This window comes from Saccostrea echinata, unplaced genomic scaffold, assembly GCF_033153115.1.
Source record: "Saccostrea echinata isolate AGI-Se365-2 ecotype Australia unplaced genomic scaffold, CSIRO_AGI_Sech_v1 ptg000030l, whole genome shotgun sequence".
Classification (NCBI taxonomy): Eukaryota; Metazoa; Mollusca; class Bivalvia; order Ostreida; family Ostreidae; genus Saccostrea; species Saccostrea echinata.
The window spans coordinates 8,937,890-8,962,808 of record NW_026889779.1 but is presented as its reverse complement, the minus strand read 5'-3'; the positions used below and the strand labels follow the sequence as shown (position 1 = coordinate 8,962,808).

The following is a 24,919-nucleotide window of genomic DNA, read 5'->3' as shown; positions in this document are numbered from 1 at the left end:
TCCCATAAATAAATTACCAAGAAATTTATTGCAGTAGCAGAAGTCTTTATTATTTCCGTTTTGACGTAATACACACTTGATTGACATTTTGATAGTGGTGTGCTAATTATTGATCGTATTAATGCGCAAAAATTAGTAGTAATTTTCCTTGTATTTTAAAAGTAATAAAACAAGAAAATTGTATATTTATTTTATTTAGGTTCTTACTATTTCGCTTAAATCTTTACTGTAGAGAATAATTTTCTATACCATATTGAACTATATTTTGGGCGCAATGTATTCCGGTCAAAACGTAGAGTGTTGTAGGTCGTAGAGGGTGTTTCTGCGTAATAATAAAGCATTTTACGTGTCTAAAATTAATATTTTAGGCAATATTTCGTTTCTAAAGAGAAGAATATTCATTTCAGAGGTAACATATACTCTTTTTATCCACGTCAATCTACTTTTTGATGCTCCATTACGACAGTATTTTCACGAACTCGTGATGTGGTGTTGCTAAATGGTTCGATTGTGTTTGGAATGGCTGTCAATATTTTATCTGCCTTCCGTGTTGTATCATTTACAGTTTTTTGAAGCGCTTTCTTTAATTGGAGAGTTATACATAACAATCTAGCAAATTTCACTTCTCTTTCATGGTTGATTCCGTCGATACCCTTTCACCATCGTATACATAGTTCTTCACTGTTCATGACTCAGCGTCACTGTCATGTGTTCTTATTTGTTTTTATCGACAATATTCAACTTACTAAGTCATTCATTTTATATTCACTTTAAAGAATACTAGTATTTGATTTGTCTGATTCATACACCTGAAGGTATCTGAGTTTATAGTTATGAATTGGAGTATTTCAAAATATTACCAAACCAAGCAATATGAAAGAGAGAAGGCATACATACTTGTTTTATATATATATATATATATATATATATATATATATATATATATATATATATATATATATATATATATATATATATTGAAATCTATGCTTCTTTTAATATATCACTTATTTTAATTTCTGTACACAGATTTATCAATCTCAGTGTTCTGTATTTGCAGGTATACCAAAGGATTAACAAAATAAAGATTATTCAGAAGGCCTAACTATGGCAGGCCGAAGTGGACCACAGAGGCCCAATGGAGCCACACAAGGCAAAATTTGTCAGTTTAAACTTGTTTTGTTGGGAGAATCAGCTGTTGGAAAGTCAAGTTTAGTTTTACGATTTGTTAAAGGACAGTTCCATGAATATCAGGAAAGCACAATAGGAGGTACACTTAATTTTTTTTTTTTTAATTTCCTGAGGGTCTCTACAGCCCAGTAGCTAAGTATGTCGGTACTAGCTTGAAAGTGCGTTGTTTGTTTGAAAATCTTCTTCTCTTCTCCTGGGTATTATTTAAACAAACTAAGTGCATGGATAGGTGATGTCTAAGACACAGGTTTTTTACATTCTTATTCCTTTTTTTTTCGTTACATGTTTTTCTTCCCTGTTTTACTCTAATAATAAAAAGACATCATGAAGATCTGTGGATATTTGCTTTATTGTAGTACTCTTTAACAAATATGACAAAAGATCTGCATAGTTATTTTTTGCAGATATATATGTTTTATGCAATGACTTTTGGTCTGGTGTTTTGTATACATAAGGGTAGGTGAAAAAAAAAAGATATTGTATTTGCATAATTGTCAAATATCTGTGTGTGCCACAAAATTTTCAATGCTAGTGCAGTACCAATTGTAGTGGGCTGAACTTCTTGCTGAAGTACAAATGCTGTCTCTAATCATATTTGACAACCCTGTACATGTATATTAATCAACAAATAAAAGTGACAACATTCAAGTAGGAAGAGAGATAGAAATCAGGAACAAAATTTATACCATGTAATCAAAAACAAAATCTGAATTAATTCTTTGTTTATATTGACAATTTCCTAGCAAAGAAATATAAACAATATCAAACCTTCATCAGACTATGACCTATGAGGCCATCTTTCTCCAGCTGGATTTTTTTTTTCGTGATTCATGTCTTGTTTTGTGGCACCAGGCTAATCATTTTGGCATACACTGGGATACATATATCCAGTGCAATTTTTTCAGTTGAAAATGAGAGAGAAAAATTCTATGAGATGACTAATCATAACAAATTAAATATTTTTCAGCTGCATTTTTAACACAGACAGTGTGTTTAGATGACACAACAGTGAAATTTGAGATCTGGGACACTGCAGGTCAGGAACGATACCACAGTTTAGCTCCCATGTACTACAGGGGGGCACAGGCTGCTATCGTCGTGTACGATATTACAAATCAGGTAAGTCATGTGACATAAGTTGACATATTTGTTGATATTCACATACATAATTAAATCAGTGTTTTATCTTCATTTTTGATGTGTTTTTCCCCTGTTTGTGTATATATATATATATATATATATATATATATATATATATATATATATATATATATATATATATATATATATATATATATATATATATATATATATACTGGTAAACTTCGGTATCTCGACATCGGATATGTCGACAACCTGGGATATGTCGACATCCTTCCGCGGTCCCGGCAGTATTTACTATATAAATGATTTGCAAAAACTCTGATATGTCCACCTCGGTAATGTCGACAACCCGGGTTATCTCGACATATATTTACAGTCCCAAGAGCAAAATTTACCTGGTATATGTCGACATCGGCAATTTTCTGCTCTACTGAACCTAACTGTTTGTCAGATAGGGTCGCTCGTCATGCACGGACGACTCCGGGTATCTCGACGTCGTCAAAGTTTCACACCTTTCACACCCATGTTTTGACTGCACGCTGCTTAATTAATTTTATAGACTGTGTTTGTAGGTGAATCCCAAGCCCCTTCGGCGTCTTTGAGAAGTTGATTGAGCTTGGGTAATATCATTACTAAATCTACACGATTCTGCGTAAATGTACAGAATGTTATTTATATCGAAACGTAACATAACTTTAAAATTTGAAAAAGATAACTAAATTACAATGAATAAAAAACACACTGAAAAATTCAAACTAAGGAATTAAAAAAATGTTTTAATGATATTTTGTAGTTAAAATGTATTCAACAGGAAACAATCCAATTAACGACACGATTGACCGAATCAGCCGTAATTCGTGCATCTGTAACATCACTACGTTAGTTTAGATACACAAATCTCTTTAAAAAAATTAATTTTAATGTATATTCTTCCAGAATAAAATAAGAAAAAAATAATTCGCATTTAATTTTTTTTACCGTTTATCGGATGTCGACTTTATACGGTTCGAAGTTTATAGAGCGCATTTCGTATCCTGTTCTGACGAAAAGGCAAGTTACACGCGAATGCAGCTCAATGCTGTAACTTTGTGCTGAAACTTTGTGAATTTGGAAATATTTCGATAAAGAACACATTTCATAAACAAGATTTTTAAAATAACTTCTTAGATTTTTAATAAAAATAGAGGGATTCTGAAATATGTTGAGCTACAGTCCATATCAAAATCATGTACATATAATAAGCTTGTCTGTTTTGCTATGCAGTGAAATCTTGGACGTCAAGTCTCAACTCTGATATCTCCACACCTCGGATATCTCGCGATTTTACGATGGTCCCGTCGATGTCGAGATAACGAAGTTTACCTGTACATATATATATATATATATATATATATATATATATATATATATATATATATATATATATATATATATATATATACATATATATATATATACATATATATATATATATATATATATATATATATATATATATATATATATATATATATATATATAAAATAAACTGTGATTTTGTTCTTAAAGGATACATTTGGTCGGGCTAAGAACTGGGTCAAAGAACTTCAGAGACAGGCTAGTCCTAATATTGTGATTGCTTTGGCAGGGAACAAATCAGACTTGGCACAAAAGAGAATGGTTGAATATGAGGTAATTAAAATGAAAGGCTCAGAGCATAAGTGGAATAGTAAAAATCTCCACTGTCTCATTTTCATTAAATTGATTGATTACAAGCAAATGTATCAATTGCAAATATAGATGTGTTATTTGATATAGAAAGATTATATCTAATTTAATTTGAAAAAGATAAGGTGTTTATGAGGAAAACATAAAATTACTGGTATTTTCAGTGGTTTTTATGGCATGAGAATTTTAGGAGTGTTTTGTTTAACATCTGGATAAAAGTTTTGGTACAACTTTCTGGTTCATTATTTGACCAACAAAATAACATTGCATATATCATAATTAAGGTCTTCCGTTCCAACGGAAGACCTTCTACTGATTCTGGTGGTTAAGATTATTATTCTTTTTTTTTTTCTTCTTTTTCCTAGACGCCAACTTTGAGACCTCATATCTCGCTCATTTCTCAACGGATTTTGCTCAAATTTGCAGAGTTTATAGACGTTACAAAACTCTATCAGAATGCTGTCAAACGGTTCAAAAAGTCACTTCCGCTTTTGAGTTATTGTCCTTTAAATGAAAATTTATTAGGCTTCATTTCCAGACAAAGGCTCCGAGACTACAAAAGCTGGAGCAGAAATTCTACCGAATTTAGATATTAGAAGGATTGAAGTTGTGCACATCGGTTTTTGTTTTTCGATTTCTGTATTCAAAATGGCGCTAATTAGGGGTCAAAATTTAGAACGCCTAAAAGAGCGAAAATTTAGACATATATTCCTTTGTATCTTTAAAACTAAAAATATTTTGATAAAACATGTAGAATAAAAGTTGTGCACAATTTCAAGGCCTTTCATTTGACACCACTAAAAAGGGGCTGGCCCCTCAAATTAGGGATCTGGAGCCCTTTAAAGTTTTTGCTTTATAACTCAAAAACGGTAAATATTTCGAAATGGCTGTCGTTAAAAAAGTTGTTCTTTAACATCTTATTGATTTCATGAAAATGTTATTTTGTTCGAGTCTTGTGTTTTAAATGCGCCAGAAGCTTGACCCATATACAGGTAACTGTTTTCATTCAGCAAGTAAATGAGAGCTCTTCATGCGTGTAACTAAAATAAACTTACTATAAATAATAAATCTGGCTACATTAGATGCTAATATTCTTTAGAATAAGGTTCTTGAAGTGTTTTGTGCTTTATTTCGAAGTTATTTTTTGACAACTTTTCGTTTTATTTCATTTTTTTCAAAGTCGAATAAACCAGTCTACTAAAAAAAAGGGGAAAAAAGATAACCTTTTCTTCTTATCATATAAAAACAAACAATATACTGAGAAAATAAAACATAACTTTGAAGCATAGACTATTTACAGCCATTAAGTGTGCGCCTTTTCCATTCACCTTGTGTGTTTACAATTATGTAACACCTCCCTCGATAGCGCGTGGCAAAGGAGGTCACCGGAGATCAATCGGCGTGTGATCCAGCGACCTAGTCATACACAAAACAAATCATAGAATGGCCATTCCAAATTCATTTTGTAAACTAAGTCATGAGTGGATATATATGTTGAATTTTTCAGATTATTTCATAATATCTTTGATTAAATCGCTAGTGTATTTTATTTAATATTTTATTCGCTGAATTACAGGAAAGTTGCATAGTTATTTTTATAAACAATTTATTTCTCGATATCGAGTTAATTGTCTGTTTTATTCATAATAAAATTCAAAATATGTAACCTTAATTAATTCCTACTAGTAATGGAACTTTTGAAACTTAAATGTACATGTATGTAATCTAATATACGTTCTTTTGTCGACGCCCTTAAAATGTACAACTGTATATATACAAAGCGCCCCAAATATATGCATATCGAGCGTATGGAAATACAAAATCCCACATTCACAAGCGCCTCCAAAATATGTAGAATGAGACAAACATGCGTAACTGTATTTGAATATTACAAATTTATTAGACACCTAACCTTGAACAAATTTTTTTTCTACTAAACTTGTTATTGTATGCAAACAAAATGATAAACATGTAATTATTTATAGGTTCCCATTATTTTTTCTGAAAATCAGAACACATTTATCAGCTCTCTTAAGGTTTTACGGATACATACAATGTACACGCATGCAAGTACAGAACATGCACGTTTTATAAGTGCATATGCAAGAGCGCCCCAAATATCTGCATATCGAGCGTTTGAAATTCAGAAAAATTCTAAATCCCAAGTCTTTTTTCCCATTATCTTTGCAATAAAATATCGGTTAAACCGAAATGATTTTATTGATTTACAGCATATATTAAAGTCAATTATAGGTCCGCTGAGTTGATCATGAGTTGTTTTCATAACGGGTAGTCCTCCTGGGCAGTCATCGTCACGGTTTGTAACATCGTAATTACACAGGTAAATACTAAGATGTCAATCCATATATTTTCCATAAGAAATGAATTACCGGGAGATGTCTCGTTTTCTCTGATCATATATTAATTGACAGCGTTTATGAACAGCTGTTAAAACACAGGCCTTTGTAAACCGGTAAATCACAAAAAAGAAAAATCCGAGACAAAAAACAGAAAATATAAATGTCTCTGGAAATAACATTGCCTTTAGATAACTAAAATAAATTAATGTCCGCCGATTTTTGAATTAATTTGAACATTCATTGATGTGTACCTGTACAAGCAGTGTGTATATTTTTATGAAGCCTTCGTCCAAAAGAACAATATAATAAATCTTGAATGAATTAACTAACCCCTCAGTACACACACATTCGCCTACACCTGAAATCTAATCAAAATCAGATCTTTTTTACGGCCCGAAATTCTGATAGTCGCTGTATTTCTAATATGATTGACTATACATGTACAGTACAGGCAACGCGGATCCCGTATTTCCCGCGCCCCGTCGCGGTATAAACACAACGCGGGATTTGGCCAGGTGAGACAGGTAAACCACGTTCCCTCCGCGGGAAATTCACCACCTACCTGTCCCCGCCGCGGTTAAATCATTGATCAACTAGTATCATAAACAAATGGGAGTTATCTCCCCGAACAGGAATTTTGCGAAATGCCCTCTTCAAAAAAAAACAAATTAAAATCCCGCAGTGTATGTATATTTATGAAAGTATTTTCTTTTATTTCGCAAAAGGTGAAAATAATGAATGAACAAAAAAAAAAAAAAAAAAAAAATGTAAAGCAGAATATATTTAATCGTTTTTTGTTTTTTGTTTTTTTTAATTTTATTTATTATTTACTTATTAATTTTGTTAAGTTATATATCAATACTAAAGCGACATCTATTTTTTTTAAATAGTATTAAGAAAACTATTTATAAGCTGAGTCATTTGAGAGTTTAACGTGACAAATTTTAATGTCGGAAATATAAGTTCTAATAACTTCTCTTTTCAAATTATATGCGAACTGCAATGTTACATACACGTGCTAAACAATAGTCTGTGCGAGTTCCGATTAACAGTTTTCAGCATTCCTATGAGGAAAAAATATATCTATATACTGTTCATGTTTTTTTTTAACCAAATTTAGAACAATATAATTCATTTAAATAATTTCACTTTTAATTACTGTATTAATGTGCAAGCATTTCCCTGAAATTGTCGAATGACCGGAAAGCTGTAATATTCGATGGTGAGCGTTTGCAGTGAGTGGGCGCGTGAACGTTATAAAAGATATCAATAAAATATAACAATTTTTTTCCCCTCGATATTTACTTCTTTTGTAAACAGTGGTTTGTTTTTAATTTAAACATTTCTCCAATTACAGAAGATGGAATGTGCATGGTGATGAACTTCACAAAACAATTAAAACGGGGGGGTGGGGGTGGGGGGGGGGGGGTTATCACTAAAACTTATTATTCTCAATAATACTCAAGAAAAAAATCAATGCCAAGTTTACTTGAATATATTCTGTTTCTTTGTGTATTAAGTATTAGTCGCGGTCATTTCCTGTGTATAGGGATTAGCAGAGCAAGAGCAGGAAACGGCATGCCCTAGGGGTTTCACACCTGTCCTAGAGTACCTGTGGTAAATTTCTCTGCATGTGCAAGGCGTTGTCTAGCCATACAACACACCAGTCCCTTCAACGTTTCATTATTTCATTATTTCTTCATTTTCAAATGTAACTACAACCATGAAAGTTACGCGAGTCAATATATACTTTTTTTTTTACCCTGAGTGTATATTAAAAGGAAAAAGATCAATCATACTTTTAAAACAAATTAATAGAGTTTAAATGAAATAAAATAGATCAAATCAAATTATGTTTTATTACTTTTTTTTTTAAATGCCGACGGGCTTGGTATTTATGTTTCTGTTTGATATATATGTACATGTACATGTGCATGTATTATGCAAGTAGAATGTAAAATAATAATAATAAAAAAACGTACAGAATGTTACGGCACGTGCAACGTTTTTCCTTTGGTCAGTTTATTGATTTATCGAGTCCATCGATTAAAACAAAATATTCATGATAGAATTTCAATGAAATGAATTGCTTCTGGATTATTTTTTTTCCAGTTTCAATATGTCGTTTCTGTGAACAGATAATATACTGTAGCCGATTTATCAGTTTATTGTCCAGTTTTGGACTTTGACTAATTCTACGATCAAGTTTCTGAAAAACACCGAAATAGTGACAGCCACAGACACTATTTAAGGTCTTTCGTTTAAGTAGCACGATTAAAGACAAAAATATCTACCGAAACAAGATCATCGTCGCAAGCCACGGGTTTTGTGTCAATTCTATTTCCACAAACTCGTGGCTGCCTCCTACCAAATTCTCTCGTTCTCGCGACTGAATCATTGAATATTTATTAAGTGACGCCAGGTTTACCCTGACCAATGAAATCACTCTGTAGCAATTTTTGGTACGCTTAAATGGCGACGCCCATAATGAAATCATGTTTGCTATGCGTGGCAGATTTATTGAAAAAAAATACGATAGATCCTGAAGAACAGATGTGAGTAACGTATATTCTAAAATACTTACAAGGTTTTACATTAAAATACAGGGTTTCGAACGTAGACGTTGTGTGAGAACGCTGAATACCGTTACTCGTTAAGAAAGGAAATTCGAACTGAAGTTGATGTACAGTTCGTGGTTATGGTTACATCCAAATACAAGATAGACTGATCATTTTCATTGGTTCTGACTTGAAGCGTCAGATGTTATTCCATTGGTTGAATGTATGTTATTAATATTCATGAGAACGAGAGAAATTTGAAGGAGGCAGCCACGGGTTTGTGGAAATAGAATGGACACAAAACTCGTGGCTTGCGACGATGAAACAAGATATAATAAGATATTTTGGTGACATGTGGTAGGTACATGTATATGATATTTTAGGCCCGATATCCAAGAGGGGTCCAGTGTTAACAAATGGAAGTGACTTACCTTCTCTATTTCATAATACCGCGGGTATGATTTTTTAATAAAACGTTAATTCTACATTATTTTTATGGATTTTTCATATGGAATATATTGTAAATGTGTACTAGAAGATTAATTTATGGAAAAAGACGAATAAAAATATTCTTGGACCCCGGGGTGTATATATTGGGGGGGGGGGGTCCTGTCCACAAGCACCTGTGCAGCATTCAAGCTTGAAAGACCATTCAAACAATACAAATCAGGAACAGTGCAAATCTTTTGAAATCAGAGGTAGAATCAAGTGCCATGGATCTGTCATGTTGTAAATTTTGAACTTACCGGTTGTCAGTATTTACTGCCACCCGGTAAATTCAAAATTTGTAGCATGAGAGATCTTTTTCATGCTAGCACTTACCCCGAAACGAGACCTTATACGGTCTCATTCAAAGGACCAATCTCCACGTTTTACTACTTATCCAAACTTGGCATAAAACATTCTCGATGATTTTTTTAATCATTATGTTGAACCTAACAAATTATTCCGACTCGCTGTATGATCTGAAAAAACATGGCTGAACTTATCCATTCAGAAACTCACAGACTGGGATTGCTTTTAACCATTGTGTGTTATGGCCTTGATGCAAGGTCATTTGGTCGAGTCAAGGTCACTGACAGAGAAACTGTAATTTCGCTACCGTATTTGTACTAGTGAAACATTGCTGGTATCATGCAGAGTGTGACATGGCCTTGACTCAAGTTCAAGGTCACTAAGGATAAGATGTTTTGACTGTATGTATGGACTAAAAGAACATGACGTGTCACTGTGAACTTTTCAAGTCGGTAACACACAGATTGGGTTTTATGATAAGAGTGTGTCATGGTTTGACGTAAGACATTTGGAATGTTCAAGGTCACGTACATTCCTTTACAGTTTTTCCTAGCGAAATATTGTAAGTTGCTTCCCCTTACAAGATTGCTTACATGTATAACTTTAGAATGTGGCATGACCTTGACTCAAGGTCACTTCTTCCTTCCGCAGCTCCAACGGAAGACCTATTCGTTGCTTTGCAACGAGCTCGCTCTAGTTGTCATTGGATGTTTTTCTTTATTCTTACAGGAAGCCCAGGCATATGCAGAGGAGAACAGTTTATTATTTATGGAAACATCAGCTAAAACAGCCATGAATGTCAACGATATATTTTTGGCAATAGGTAATGAATAAGTATAGAAGACACTTGTTACACTTCATTTTTGTATTTAAAGTCATATATGGCATATTTTTTTAAGTTCAGTTTAACTATGGAAACATGAGGTTATCCAAGTTCAAAATCAGTGAAAATTTTTATTTGAACGTAAATAACATATATCATGTTTATCTACACTCAATCTTGTATTTTTATTTTTTTTTTAGCTCAAATACGCTATATATAGCTTTAGCATGATCAAAACTGTTAAGTTTAATTGTACATATCTTAAAATTGGCTTGTTTTTGTGGTATTGGATGTAATATAGTTTGTGTTTTTCCAGCTAAGAAACTGCCCAAGAATGAAGGTGGAGGACCAACACCCTCACGACAAGGGGGCGTACATGTAAACAGCCAACAAACACAGCAATCAGAGGGAGGATGCTGCAAGTAGTAACAAGACAAATGATTGGTGAACAGGACTTATGTGATCAAGATTGATCCAATCACAAACTTTTTCTTATTGTGAGCAGTTTTAAAGGATAAAGATCAGACTCATGTTTTCCCTTTTAAAAAACCCTTGGGAAATCTTTGGAATTACAAAACAAAAACAAGGTGTGGTTCACAAACTGAATAATCTTTGAACTTTGTGTTGTTTCTAATGAAGAAAATGTAAACTTGACACATGAATTAGGATATACACAAAAACTAACTAGATAATTTCTTTTATCAGATTGCTTTGAACCATTTTTACATCTTTCCAATTACCTTGAATGTTAAAGTGGCGATAAACAGAAGCATAATTTTCTTTTGCATTAGGTTTGGATCCATATTTTTTTTTTTTATGAAATGTTTTTCTATCATTTATCAGCAAAATCATTGCAATTAATATAACCAACTATGTATATGATTTCTATACAACTGACTGTGTAAAAGAAATTTTGAAGATGAATTTGGTCTAAAAAAGAAAAAAAATGTTCCATTTTAATTTCCAATTTGTTTTACTCTCTACCAACAGAATGTAACACACTTTGTTTTAGAGATGCTGTTCTGTAGAAACCATGTGTATTTCTTTGCAAGTTTTAAGTATGTGAATCCAGTTGTTATAGTCTTTCATAGTTGTCATGTGTTGTAGTTATGCATGTTTGCTTTTTAGGTCTTACACCATGACTTCAGCCCTGTTTTTTTTTTTTCAGGAACTGTAATTCATCATAAAAAAGGATTATTTTTTTTTTAAGAACAAAACTTTGAAATTCCAGATTGCATTTTTATTGGTTTTACAAACTGTACAATGTATATTGGGTTGTGCAAATGCACTTGCATCGAATGTACTTGTCATAAAAAAAAACTGTGAATTACAGATTGCATTATAAATGTTTATATTCATTTTTGTGTAATTGTTGAACATGTTGAAGAGTGGTTGCTCCCTGTTGTTTTATCTCTTAAACTATATAGTTTTTCCTGAGAAAAATACTATACATATCCCCTGTAGGAATTCCATTTCCAGATTTCTTCATAATATTATTCCTTCTCTGTATGCTTAATGGAACCATTTATTCCTTTTATACTTACAGTGATATATGAATTTTTAGAAAAAAAAAATTGAACAATAAGAGTATTTTTGTGAATTAGAAGATCTTCTGTGAATAGGACACTTACTGGGGGTATGTATGGAGATTTCCTTAAGGTCAGATGACATGTTCTTCAAAAATATATAACTTTTCTCAATATTTTGTGATTGAAATATTGCTACTTTAAGAAGTTTCCTCATAAAAAATTGGGATACATTACCAGGCATTTGTGCAAGATTCCTATATAATCCTAAAGTAGAAATCACTTGAACTGCTGATATCACTTTTTTTTGGTCTGGATATTTTTCAGACATTTTGAAAATAGTTTAGAAATCAAAATATAATGATAATTATAAATATTTTTGGTATATTACAAAGGTATTTAAAACAGATATTCGAGGAATGTGTCGCCTGACCTTAAATACCAGAAATAGAATCTGTTGTTAAAGCAAAATTCAATGCTGCTGTTAGCATTCTCTGTGTCATTTTCACAAAGATTTTGATTGTAAATTGTGTGAAATAATTTGATGGTTTGTATATTTGATTTATGATAGATTTTTTTTCTTTGATATTTATTGACAAACTGCAGTAAAATTTCTTGAAATAGATAACAGAAAATGCAGTCTACAAAGATGTATACTGGTGTGAAAGTCAAAATAGCTAATGCTGCACATACAAAAGTATCTCTGTTTTTGGTCACATTTTAATAGCTTGCAGTTCATTGCCTTGCTATCATAAAACAAAGTAACCAACTTAACAGTCTATCAGTCATTGAGGTAAATAGCCTTGTTATTACAGTGGATCTGTCTAGGAATTCCCTTGTCACAAGGGAGCATACTGCGAGAAGTCTTTCCTGCTCGTGCAATGTGAATAGATGGAAAGAGAGAGTGAACAATTGTTGCCCTTCTGTGTATTTAATTTTGGTGTACAGATTTTACCTGTAAATCTTAAATATCATTCAGTTTGCTGACAAAATGCATGCATTTTCCAGCTTTCTTTCAAGCAGGAATGTGCTTTCATGCCTTCATTGTACCTATACACGTACCGATGTTCCAGATATTTTACAATTTTCTGATTGAGAGAAGTTTACTTGATAAAAATTTAAGTTGATAGTTTTGGAACATCCATTAGCTTCTACAAAATGTAGGCTATCTGTGTACACAGTAAATGGCAGGAGGTGTGTGGGTAGTTTCTCTGATTTGCAGTGTACTTTGTAGGTAAACTGAATGTGTCATCTGTGTATACTGTACAGCTCAGTACTAAGATTATTATTATACAGAATGTATAAATTATATTGTACATTTTACACGTAATGTGACAAATAAAGAGGCCTAGTGGCATCTTAATAACACAAAATTATTTTATTTACTTTTGATTAACTTTATGGATAGTATCTATGGTCCACCTTGGAAAAACTAAAAATTATGTCCTATCTCTGAAGTTGATGTCCATTTTACTATCAGTGTCCCATTGTCCTATTATTTCAAGGTAATATTTTCATAATTACAAAACAATTTTCTTGTATTAGTACAAGATCTAGTGGGGCATTATTTTTTTTTTAAACTTAGTATTGATAGGCTTTTGGTTTAATGAAATTTAAAGGCACTGAAAATAATTGTAGTGACTGTATATTTATGCCCCCTTCGAAGAAAGGAGGGCATATTGCTTTGCTGCTGTCGGTCGTTCGGTCTGTCTGTCGGTCCATGCACCAACAGTTTTCGTTTATTTTCTTTGCAGAGGTTGCACATACTAAATGAAATTTGGTATACAGATTTGTCATAAGAATATCTAGGTTAAGTTCTGTTTTGGGTACGATCGAGCAATTTTTGACAGAGATATGCCCCTTGGACTTAGAAAAATTCCTATTATTTGCAGTTTCCGTTCATTTTCTTCACTGTGGTTGCACATACTGAAATGAAATTTGGTGTGTAGATTTATCATAAGAATATCTAGGTAAAGTTCTGTTTTGGGTACAATCAAGCAATATGCCCCTTCGACTTAGGAAATTCCAATTATTTGCAGTTTCCATTCATTTTCTTTGCAGATGTTGCACATATTGAAATGAAATTTGGTATACAGATTTATCATAAATATATCTAGGTCTCAGGTTCTGTTTTGGGTACAATCGGGCAATTTTTGACAGAGTTATGCCCCTTGGACTTAGAAAAATTCCAATTATTTGGAGGGGTGTGGCATAAGTTTTTCACAAATATCTCTTGTTTTTGTCATTTGTACAGAAATCTTGAAGTTATTTGTAAATCTTTTGATTATCGCAAAAATGAGGAGACATGCATGGAGACAAGAGATGTCATCACACATGATGAAAGGGGGTGGGGAGGTGACTTAAATACATGAAATATCTCGGTTCAAATAACAGATCAATGACGAGCAAATTTTAATTAGAAAGAAATTTTTCTGGTGAGATATTTTGAATAATTTGATTATTTATACTAAAAGTGGGATGTGACTAACTGTACACATGTAAATTCTAATTACAAGGTTAAATTTTACTCTTAAATTCACTAACATTCAGGAGCTTCTGGGAGCATTGCCTCCTGAGTCCCCACCAGGTTTAACCCAGGACCTGCTGGGGGACTAAAGGTGGCCCCACACCCCCTACCTAATCATCAGATACCCACAGATGATCTCGTCTTTTACTCATCATGATGCCCCTACCTCTTAAAAAAATTTCACACCCTCCTAACCAAATTTCCTGGATCTGTCCCATGGGCTTTTCTGTCCACCTGTTCTCCAGTGTCTGTCTTCGTTAACTTTCAACTTCTTTAGAACTATGGGACTAATTTTACCAAAGCATAGAGCATTATTGGGTAAAGGGGATTCTCACTTGTACAAGTCTTCTTCCAAGGGGAATTAATCAAGAAAATGGAAAAATGGGTTGGGGAAATGGGAAGGAAAGATCATTAAAAAATCCCATTGCTCAAGAACAGCACAGCCATGATTAGTCATATCAATACATCAGGTAGTGTTGATTCAAGATTGTTCAAATTAATCAATGACCCCCAGGGGTAGGGCAGAGCCACAATAGGAGATAAAACTTATAGGAAAATAATCTTTAAAAATCTTCTAAAGCCATGATTAGTTTGTTTGTTTGTATGTTGTTTAACGTCCCTCTCGAGAATTTTTCTCTCATATGGAGACGCCACCACTTGCTGGTGGAGAGCTGCAAATTTTGTCCTATACTGGGCACTTACGGCCATTGAGCAGTGAAGGATCTTTTTCGTGCCAGCACCTACTGCGACATGGGACCTCGGTTTATACGGTCTCATCCGATGGACCAGTCTCCACGTCCCAAAGTGGGATTCGAACCCAACTCAACTCCTTACTCTGCGACTCTAGAGCAGACACTCAAACCACTGCGCCACGCTGGCGACAAAGCCATGATTAGTCAGAGAAATATGGAAGCATCCTCAGCATAGATTCCAGTTTGTTCAAGTTATGTCCCCTCCCCCCTTTTTATAGGTTTGGACCACTTATTATACTGTAATGATTTCTGCTTTTCCTAGCAAAAGTGTTCAGGTGAGTGATGTGGCCCATGAGCCTCATGATTAATGACCCACCCTTTTTTTTTGCCTTGATTATTTCCCCTTGTTAACAGGTTTGGCCCTTCATTTCCACATTTTAGAATCCCTTTACCTAAGTATTCTTTGTGTCAACAGGTTAAAGGTTAGCTAAAAATTAAATGTATGTGAATGTTTCTTTATATAATGTAAGATTCTAAATTGTACAAAGCATGGGCCCCGGGGGTAGGATGGGGCCACAATAGGAGATCAGATTTTTACATTTGGCTATATAAGAAAAAATTTCAAAAACCTTTTCCAAGAACCACATTAGAACCAATACTAGTAATTGGCAAACGTTTCCAAGTTGTGTGGATTTAATTTTTTTTTCCCTTCAAATTATAGACCCTGCATGGATTAGTGTTGGCTTAGATTTGGATCAAATTTTACACAATTCATGTATACAGGAAAAGAATTTTCTCCCTGATAACTGCAAGGCCATATTAGTCATCTTGATATTGAAATATCCTTATGTTAAAGTTAGGGTGTCCATAATATGGGGTGAGGTGAGTGTTGTGGCCCATTAGCCTCTTGTTTGGTTGAGTAAATTAAGTTGGGCATGACTTATGGAAGATTTATCCAAGAAGGAATTGTTTAGTTATGGATGTTGCAAATTACCCGGTATCTTATTCAGTGGAATGAGTGGCCATGTTTTCACAGTAGGCTTGTAAGAGATATTCAATCTTTAAATGGAGGCTGAGGATGAGGCACATTGTTTTGAGAAATGGAGAGGTACAAGGCCATTTTAGGATTGCACTATTACTTAAAGACCTAAATATGTGCTAAATTAGGAACACTCTAAAAAAAAAGTAATTACATACTCATATGTCTGCAGCAAGGTAGCTATCTAGCAATCACTCTAGCTGCAGATCTGTACCTTTCTGAGAAAATTCAGATAGACAAACCAGCGAGCTAAAGATCCATTGTAAGAAAAACTCTGTTTTACGATCCCCCTTTTTTGTTGCATGCTTCAGATATTATTTCTTAGGCCTGTTCAACAGAGCAAATGTTCACGAGTGCTCGCCAAAATTCCTTATACCTCCAACAGAAATGTTCGCGAGCACTGTTGAACAGGCCTCTTGTATTAATGCCTTTCCCTGCTCAAAGCATGGCATCCATTAATTAATCAACAATATATTTTTACTCCTAATCTAGTTATTTACCTTTAAATGGTTCCAAGAAGCCCTAAATGGCCATAGAATGTCAGCTTCAAAATAGTGAATGTGCAAAGTGAGTATGTATGCACTAAAACATTTTGGAAGGGAACCAATTAAGTTTGATCCATACAGTAACAGTTACCGATCTGTAACCTAATATAACATTAAAATCTCATTATGGACATAAAGGTTACTGCTGCTCAATGACCATGACTTACAAAGTTAGATCAGTAAGAAAAGTTAAAGCTGCATGGATATGGCATGATATCCTTCTTAACATCAACATCTGAACAGTGTATCATGATCTTGAATTCCTCACACAATCTGACTTGAATAAAGTAAAATGCAACTTAAAGACATTGGCAAGGTTCCTGGCTTTCGTATAGAACTTTTCAAGAACTCTTCCAGTAGGTGTAATGGTACAAAACATGTTTTATTCTGGAACATTTAACCCACCAAGCCACCCTTCCTTTTTAGATTTTGTCAAATCAATGTTTTTAGTGGAGATGATAGGTAAATTTTATTTTATTAAGGTAAAGTGTAAATGTGTAATGATGTGAAACAAAAGCACTAGAAATTTGAATCCCTAAAAATAATTCTAAGGATACACCAATGTTACAATTCTCAATGCATTCCCTATGTAAAATGTTATAAAAGGATTTGCATAATTTTTCACTATAAGATTTCTCCAAAATCCAAATATTTCATAAAATGAATGTAGTACATTATTGTATCCTCATTTCTATGAATTCTAGATATTTTGGCTGAAAATGCAAATAAGAAACAAGACTCAGATATACCAGTGCCATTCTCTATTTTTCAGTTACTTCCCTTAGAATCTATTATTATTCATAACGGTAAAGAAACTGATTCACTATTTCTATAATGTAATAAACTTTATTGGAAACACAGTTGTTATAAAAATCTTGACAGGGATTTGTTTTTAATTTTTTGTTTGTATTTACTAAATAGCGCCTCCTTCACAAGACCTAGAAACTGTTCTCAACATTTGTCACATCTCTGCCCTTCCCAGCATAGTTACGGTAAATAACGCTCTGTTGACTGTCTGTCCCTTGAGTAAAATGTCTAACAAAGCCACCATTTTTTCTTTCTTGCTGTAGAGATGATTCTACCAACTGAAGGAAGCACACATGCTTTTGTTCATCTCTGTAACATACGCTTTATTGGTTTTCACTGTGTAGAGAATTCTACACGGGAGATCACTCTCAATCACAGTTTTGTAAGTGAAAAACCCATGAATTAAACCTTTTTTCTTCGTATAACTGTGACTTGCCAATGTCCTTAAGAGGATGATAAAAATGTAAACCAATAAAGATGTCAAAGCATAACTTTAATTCAATAGTGCCATTTTGCAAACAAAAAAAGCATGCAATATTGAGGCAACATTTTACATTTGTGCAAACTCTCTCAAAACTTCAAATCACAGGAATTCAAACTGAATCACATCATTACTGCCTCTGAAATGACAAAGGTTCATAAACCAATTCTTTCTATCCTACAAAGTGGATTTTCAACCAAAATATAACATTTACATTTAAGTTATAAATACTATAATAATATTTTTTATTAAAATGGCTTTTCATTGTTTGTTCATGTACTTAGTGTGTCAAGAAACTTTATCATAAAACTACATATTTCATTATTTCTTAAAATACATATTAATAGGTTCAAAGTTTTACAAGCAAAGAAAAAAAATCTTTGGTTTACAAGCAAAATTATATCTAGGAAAAACTATTTCATTTTAATAACAATCAACAAAGTATGTATAAAATTATACACTTAATGCTAAAGGTACACTTATCTCAAGTTGAACAAATTGTGTTCACAGTTTTTTTTTCTGTGTTAATGATCATATTATTTGTGTGTTAAAGATTATTTTTCATGAACATCTCTGTGAAAGTTTGTGTTCAAAATTATTTCAGCAAAAGAACTTGGACATTTTGAAGGTTTTGGTACATAATGACTTAATTTCCATTTAAGAATAAAAGTTTACCTCATACAAACATTAATTGCTGAAATTTGACAGGTTTCAGAAAATGATAAATATTGCTCATACTACAGCTTACCTGAAGTCATAAAACATTATTATTTTTATTATTATTTTTAACAAATTAACAAATCAGGCACTAGTGAAAACTACTACTACATTTGCACACATAAGTATCACCCATTAAAGTATCCCTGCAGATTAAACACTGATTTACATTGACCCAGACATAAAAATGGTGTTTACAGGAAAAACTGTAATGAGAGATCTAGATAAACTGCCAAATATCATATTTGACTTAACACTTCCATGTTCATTGTAATTTTTTTCGTTACCAATCTATGTAAGCAAGCATTAACATTTAGTACATATAAATAGCATGTAGCAGGGTATCTTGATGTACATTTAAGAGTTTTTTTTGTCTTTACCATGCATTGTATTTTCAACTGATACCACATCATCAAATTAGCAAAACAAAGAACCATGTCATTTTGGAAATGAGATGGACAAAAAAGAATTTGGTGAATCAAAAGGATTACTTGGATAATTCAATTAATTTTTGGCAACATGTGTATATGTGTGTACCTATACATGTACCTTTGGCAAAGCTTGTACAAATACATGTATTATTTTCTGAAGCCATGTTGATTATGAAACAAATGTTAAAAATAAAAAAAAAAAACCAAAAAAATCAACCATTTAAATTGCTGTGGTGGTATATAATAAACATCTAAAGATTTGATGACTAATGGCCTAAAAATTAAATGTTTAGGAGTTAAAGAAAAAAAAATTATTTTTTTTTTTTATACATGTAGTATAGAATTTTAATCTCTTTAAATAATCAAGGTTGGTAGTATTTCATTGAAAATGAAAAGCATCCTTTACCTTAATACAAGTACTAGTGCTGTTAAGTATCCTTCATTTCAACAGGATTGCACAAATATCATTGCGATCTTTTATGCAACTCCATTACAGATATGACAAGTCGTCATGAATGTAGAAAAAGCCCACATTTCAGACATGTCTCTTACAGGAGTAGTTATATAAAAACGTATACACAGTTTGAGGTTATAATGGACTCAAAAACAATCAGGATTAAGTGAAGAATTTTTTTTGGAATGTTCTGCAAACAAGTGCAAATTACACTTTCAAGCTCTGCCCTCTTTTCTGACATGCTTAATATCACAGATGGTTTCAGTGTGCTAAAATAAAAAAAAAATACGAACACAAAAGTGCTAAAAATACCTCTGATGAAATAGACTTTGTATATTGCACAATCATAACTGATTTACAGCTCTATCTTATATATACAGGTATATGAGGATAACATAATAATTAGTTTTCAAAGAAGCATCAATTTTTAATCATTGCTTTCAGTGTATGTTCACCATTATGGTAAAATGCATAACACTGAAATAACATCATGTAAATAACACGAGAATAACACCAGTGTAAATAACTAACAATTCACAATTGTATTCTCCTCTTAAAGATAACAAAATACAAAATAACAATAAATTATATGTGTTTGTAAGAGTAACAAAGGAACTGATCCAGTCAAATGATATGTAACTTAAAATATTCTGAGTTACAGCATTAATCATTGAAAGATATTCTTCATTCAAATTAAAGTGACAATTCAAATTTGCACCCTTATATATTTTACTGATCCATACATTATATTCAATTTTAAATATGAAAGAAAAACAAAATAATGGACACTTGAGATCTTGAGATTCTGATTATTTGTAAAAAGATCTAAATTGATACATATTTGAAATGCCCATTAAAGTGTTCCTCACAAAAAAAGCTAATAAACAGAAATCCAAAGATGATCCTGTAGATTAAAACTCATCCAATGAATGACAAATTCCTTCATTAGTTAATTTTCAATCAGGAGTCATTTAATCACCAGAGCCTTGGTAATGAAAGTTTGTCAAATCCTGGGTCCCTTTTCATTTCCCAGTATTTACAATTGAATTCATAACAATCACTGTCTCTACTGTCATCAATTTTGCTGAAAAAGAAAAGCAAATCAAATGGAAATACTCAGTCTTCCATAAGAAATTATAAACAGTCACATACACTTTATTCTCAGTTATCACTGTAATTTGCAAAGGTACATGTGCATGGGTCAAGAGGGAAAATTTTATTTCCATTCTTTAAAATACCATACGTACATATGTATATCATTTTCTTTATCTACTGTTTGCTTGAATTTTTACATTGTTAATGCTAATACTTCTAGAATACAAAAATACTAATATGTTCTTATACTCTTTTGTATACTGACCCCAATGCTTCCTTTTTAGGTTATTTTTTTTTTCCATCCATTAAAAGAAGGCAAAAACAGACACACACACACATATAAATAAACAATAACAAACAAACAGACAATGGGGCTGAAAACTTTAGCGGGACAGGAGAGGATGAATTTTTATGTGGCCTTCGGTATCCATTTCTCCAATGACAGCAGTAAATAATTTTTTTTTTCTCTTTCAAAGAAGATTTTCAATGACAAAGAGCATATGCACATTTTACCTAAACCAGCGGGGGACATGGTTGATCTTTTGTTCCTCCCGAAGTTTTCGGTTATCCCTCTGCAGCTGCTCTACTCTCTTTTTCTCCTCTTCAGAACCTTTAATATCACCTTCCTCAAGTAATCTAAAAACGAATTACATTTTAAACTGTGGGGGCTGATAAACATTCTTTGCCTGATGCACATAGAAAATGTTTTTTTTCTAGTTGGGACCTAAATTTTGTAAAGACAATTGTCTATGGGCAACTGGATAATGTAACAATGAAAGAATTTTTTTTCTTTTCACCTTTATTCAACTTGCAAAAACCTACATCTCCTGAATCCTTTCATAAACAAGTATTTTTATAACAATCAAGAATACATAATTTTTTGTGCCTGTATTTATTTATATTTCTATCCTAAATACTTCAGCTGGTTTGACATTATCAACTGAGTGTGAAGTAAGAAATTCTAACTTCCTCTTTCTTTTCAGCAACTATTCTCCACTCCATAATTTTTAACTAAACAAATACACCTGCACATGGTTTAATAAATTTGATTTCAGAAAGTCTTTTCTTTTTTAAATTCAAGTTTTCATTTTCTTAATAAGTCTGGTAATTCTATGACACTTGAATGTAAAATTTTATTCACAAATTAACCATGTCAACAAACTGCTTAAATACCTTTGGTCAGGCCTGAATCTTGTGTCTGTAATTGGCAGGAATTTGGCTTCATCTTTATTCAGCTCATTAAGTTCTATTGCAAATCGTGTAAACCCATAGTACAACTCATAATCATCTGGCATGGCCCCTTGAAAACAAAATGTAAATGATGTTTAAATAAGATTTTCATCATAATCTAATGCAGTTCTAAGTTTTTACTGATTCTGTGTCTAAAGACTCATTCATTGTTTATACTTAAATACCTGAAAACTAATTTATGAAATTCTGCTTCAGATTCTTTTCAGAAGTTAATCATTTATTCCTTACCTGGCCTCCATACACAGCGTGAGGAGGGGGCGTGGCCATAATACAAAGCCTCATTCCACTTTCCAAATAAATTGTGAACAACCTTTCCTTCAGAATTCAATATCTGCCCATATACTTCATGTCTCCTTGAGGAAAACTGTGAAGCCTGTAAGATTTTCAATATATTTTCTATAGAAAAGTAATGAGTATCTTGTATTCATTTGTTTAAGACCTTTCCCCTTGCAACAACTACTGTAAGCACTACAATGTATTTGTAAGGGAACAAAATAAATCAAGATTATAAATAAAACAATACAGGTAAATAGTTTATTAATTGAAGTGATCTTTTTCATATTTATGAATCAAACTGAAAGTCCAGGAGACAAAAAAGATGCCATTATTGTGTAACATGACTGTATTATTAATGTTCACCATTGATGTAATCTAATATAACAATGAAATAATTGTATAAATGGACTGATTAGTATTACCTTTTTAAATGTGAGTTTACAAGTAATCCCTCCATTCGTGATCTGCATTTCCCCATACTGATCCACCCAGCGCTGACCCCCCAGGAGATTATGTACACATGTTGTCACTTTGTTCCACTGATAATGCTCCTTATATCTGTATCAAAATTTCATATAATGTTGAAAAAAAAGAAAAGAAAAAAAGAAAAAATTATTGAACTTCTCCTAGTGTATCTGTGTAAAAATATATTGTAATATATTGTAATATACCACTGTATTTTATACGTAATATTATGCGGTCGTCCAGTTCTCATACTTGTTAAATCTATATTCATCATGTGCCTGCCAGAAAAGTTGTTCGTTTACGATTTTATTGAAAATAATATGTCAGCCTATCTTGATACGATTGTAGTAATAGCTATTATCATCATATTTTACCTGTTGTTGCTTCATGTAAAGTCGTAGGATTTATAATATCAGGGATAAGAGGGTGGATTTTACATTTCATGTTTTGGTAGCCATCATACTTTACTCGGATCGGGAACATACTAAAGACCTGACCTACTAAAGACCTGACTGACCTGACCAACAAAAAATTCTCCAAATATCAATATTCTGAGTTTTTATATCAACTTTTCCATGATATTTTCTTAATCATAAGGTGTAATTCAATTGAATAAAGGTATATTCAATCATTTTTACCAAAGGATGACTGCACTTAAGGACATGCGAAATTTGCGACAAAATAAACTTTCAAAACAAGCATTTTCCTTTTCATTGCAAGAATGGTCAACATCCAATCTACAACTTTATGTAATTACGTTTAATAAAAGTGTGTATTTACGAAGTTTGAATCTGTTTTCAAAGGCAGGGGTGATCACAATTTCTTGAATCTCCGTACGATAATGAGGACGCCCACTTTTTTACTGACTTTATACATAGTCAGCGCATGTTTGTCTATTGTTCTCCGTTTCACAGTAGTTGTATATTTGCATAAATAATAAAGTGTCAAAAGGAGATTAATAGACAAACATGCGCTCATAGTTAAAAAGAGAAAAAACTGCCTCTTCTTACACTCGCTCTCTGTGTTGTAACCAAGGATTATAATTGTGACATGTTGAATATTATAATTCACCACGTGATGTCCTACCTCGGGTAACTTTGTGAATACCAAATTCCGTCACGTGACTTGTAAGGTAGCATGTTTTGTGCTAACTAGGACATAATGTGTTCGAACACGTTAAGTCATCTGGCATTGATATACAATCTGCTTAAATTACATTGACATGCTCATATCGTTAGTTTCATTTTGAAACCTTTGTCAGAAGTGTATTTGTGCCATTCAGAATGGAGAGGGAGATTGGAAAGAGTGATCATGTTCTTTTTTTCAAACATGTCATTGTTATTTATCAAGTCTAACTTAAGACTCATATTTACAATGTTAGCTCCACCTCTCATGCATATCTAATGTTCAATCAAGGGCAGTTAACTGTAAATTCACTATATTTGGAAAACACTAAGGACAAAAAACATTGAATCATTTTATTGTATCACAGTCTAAAATCATTTTAAGATTTAAATTTGGTTTCAAATTGACAGGATTCTGTCATAAACATACAAAAGTGAAATAAAGTTTAGATATAAAAGCAACAGAAGCAACCGAAAAAGACCCAAAAACAGGCGTTAAGTGCAGTCATCCTTTATTGTCATTAATCAATTCATTTCATGAAAATTTAATGACCTGACCAAATGATAATCATTCATAATTGTTATCTTTTTAAAAATATTTCATACATTTTTAACATATATTCTCTATTAAAATGATTGATAGTTTAGGCAAAATGTTTTTAGAAACATTTTTACCAAATATTTAGTCATTTATCCATTTATTTCATGAAAATTTAATGACCTGACCAAATTTGAAATGACCTGACCAAATGATAATCATTCATAATTGTTATCTTTTTGAAAATATTTCATACATTTTTAACATATATTCTCTATTATAGTGATTGATAGTTTAGATAAAATGTTTTTAGAAACATTTTTACCAAATATTTAGTCATTTATCCATTCATTTCATAAAAATTTAATGACCTGACCAAATTTGAAATGACCTGACCAAATGAAAATCATTTG

General features: G+C 32.4%; 2 protein-coding genes across 3 annotated transcripts in view; one reads left to right on the top strand and one right to left on the bottom strand.

Annotated features, from left to right (window-relative positions):
* The first annotated feature begins 277 nt into the window (after positions 1–277).
* On the top strand, positions 278–13,437 carry LOC133197220 (ras-related protein Rab-5C-like). The gene is made up of 6 exons (XM_061333137.1): positions 278–409; positions 1,061–1,270; positions 2,159–2,310; positions 3,844–3,966; positions 10,445–10,538; positions 10,855–13,437. The coding sequence occupies exons 2-6, from the start codon at positions 1,108–1,110 to the stop codon at positions 10,962–10,964; spliced, it is 642 nt and encodes a 213-aa protein (XP_061189121.1). The 5' UTR covers positions 278–409; positions 1,061–1,107; the 3' UTR covers positions 10,965–13,437.
* Positions 13,438–18,146: 4,709 nt separating this feature from the next.
* Positions 18,147–24,919, bottom strand: part of LOC133197226 (oxysterol-binding protein-related protein 6-like) — a 30,714-nt gene continuing 23,941 nt past the window's right edge. For both annotated transcript variants that reach the window (XM_061333144.1, XM_061333145.1), the window contains 5 exons: positions 22,802–22,937; positions 22,332–22,476; positions 22,026–22,152; positions 21,366–21,488; positions 18,147–20,841 (listed from right to left, as the gene is read on the bottom strand). In XM_061333144.1, coding sequence (XP_061189128.1) covers positions 20,733–20,841; positions 21,366–21,488; positions 22,026–22,152; positions 22,332–22,476; positions 22,802–22,937 — 640 coding nt within the window. In that variant the 3' untranslated portion in view covers positions 18,147–20,732. The remainder of the gene's footprint in view (positions 20,842–21,365; positions 21,489–22,025; positions 22,153–22,331; positions 22,477–22,801; positions 22,938–24,919) is intronic.

What these genes read in the sequence shown, in the direction of transcription:
- LOC133197220 (XM_061333137.1), top strand. Translation starts at nt 1,108, where the DNA reads ATGGCAGGCCGAAGTGGACCACAGAGGCCCAATGGAGCCACACAAGGC. An exon ending in TCAGGAAAGCACAATAGGAG is followed by an intron (nt 1,271 to 2,158) that starts GTACACTTAATT and finishes AATATTTTTCAG; the next exon opens with CTGCATTTTTAACACAGACA. An exon ending in CGATATATTTTTGGCAATAG is followed by an intron (nt 10,539 to 10,854) that starts GTAATGAATAAG and finishes GTGTTTTTCCAG; the next exon opens with CTAAGAAACTGCCCAAGAAT.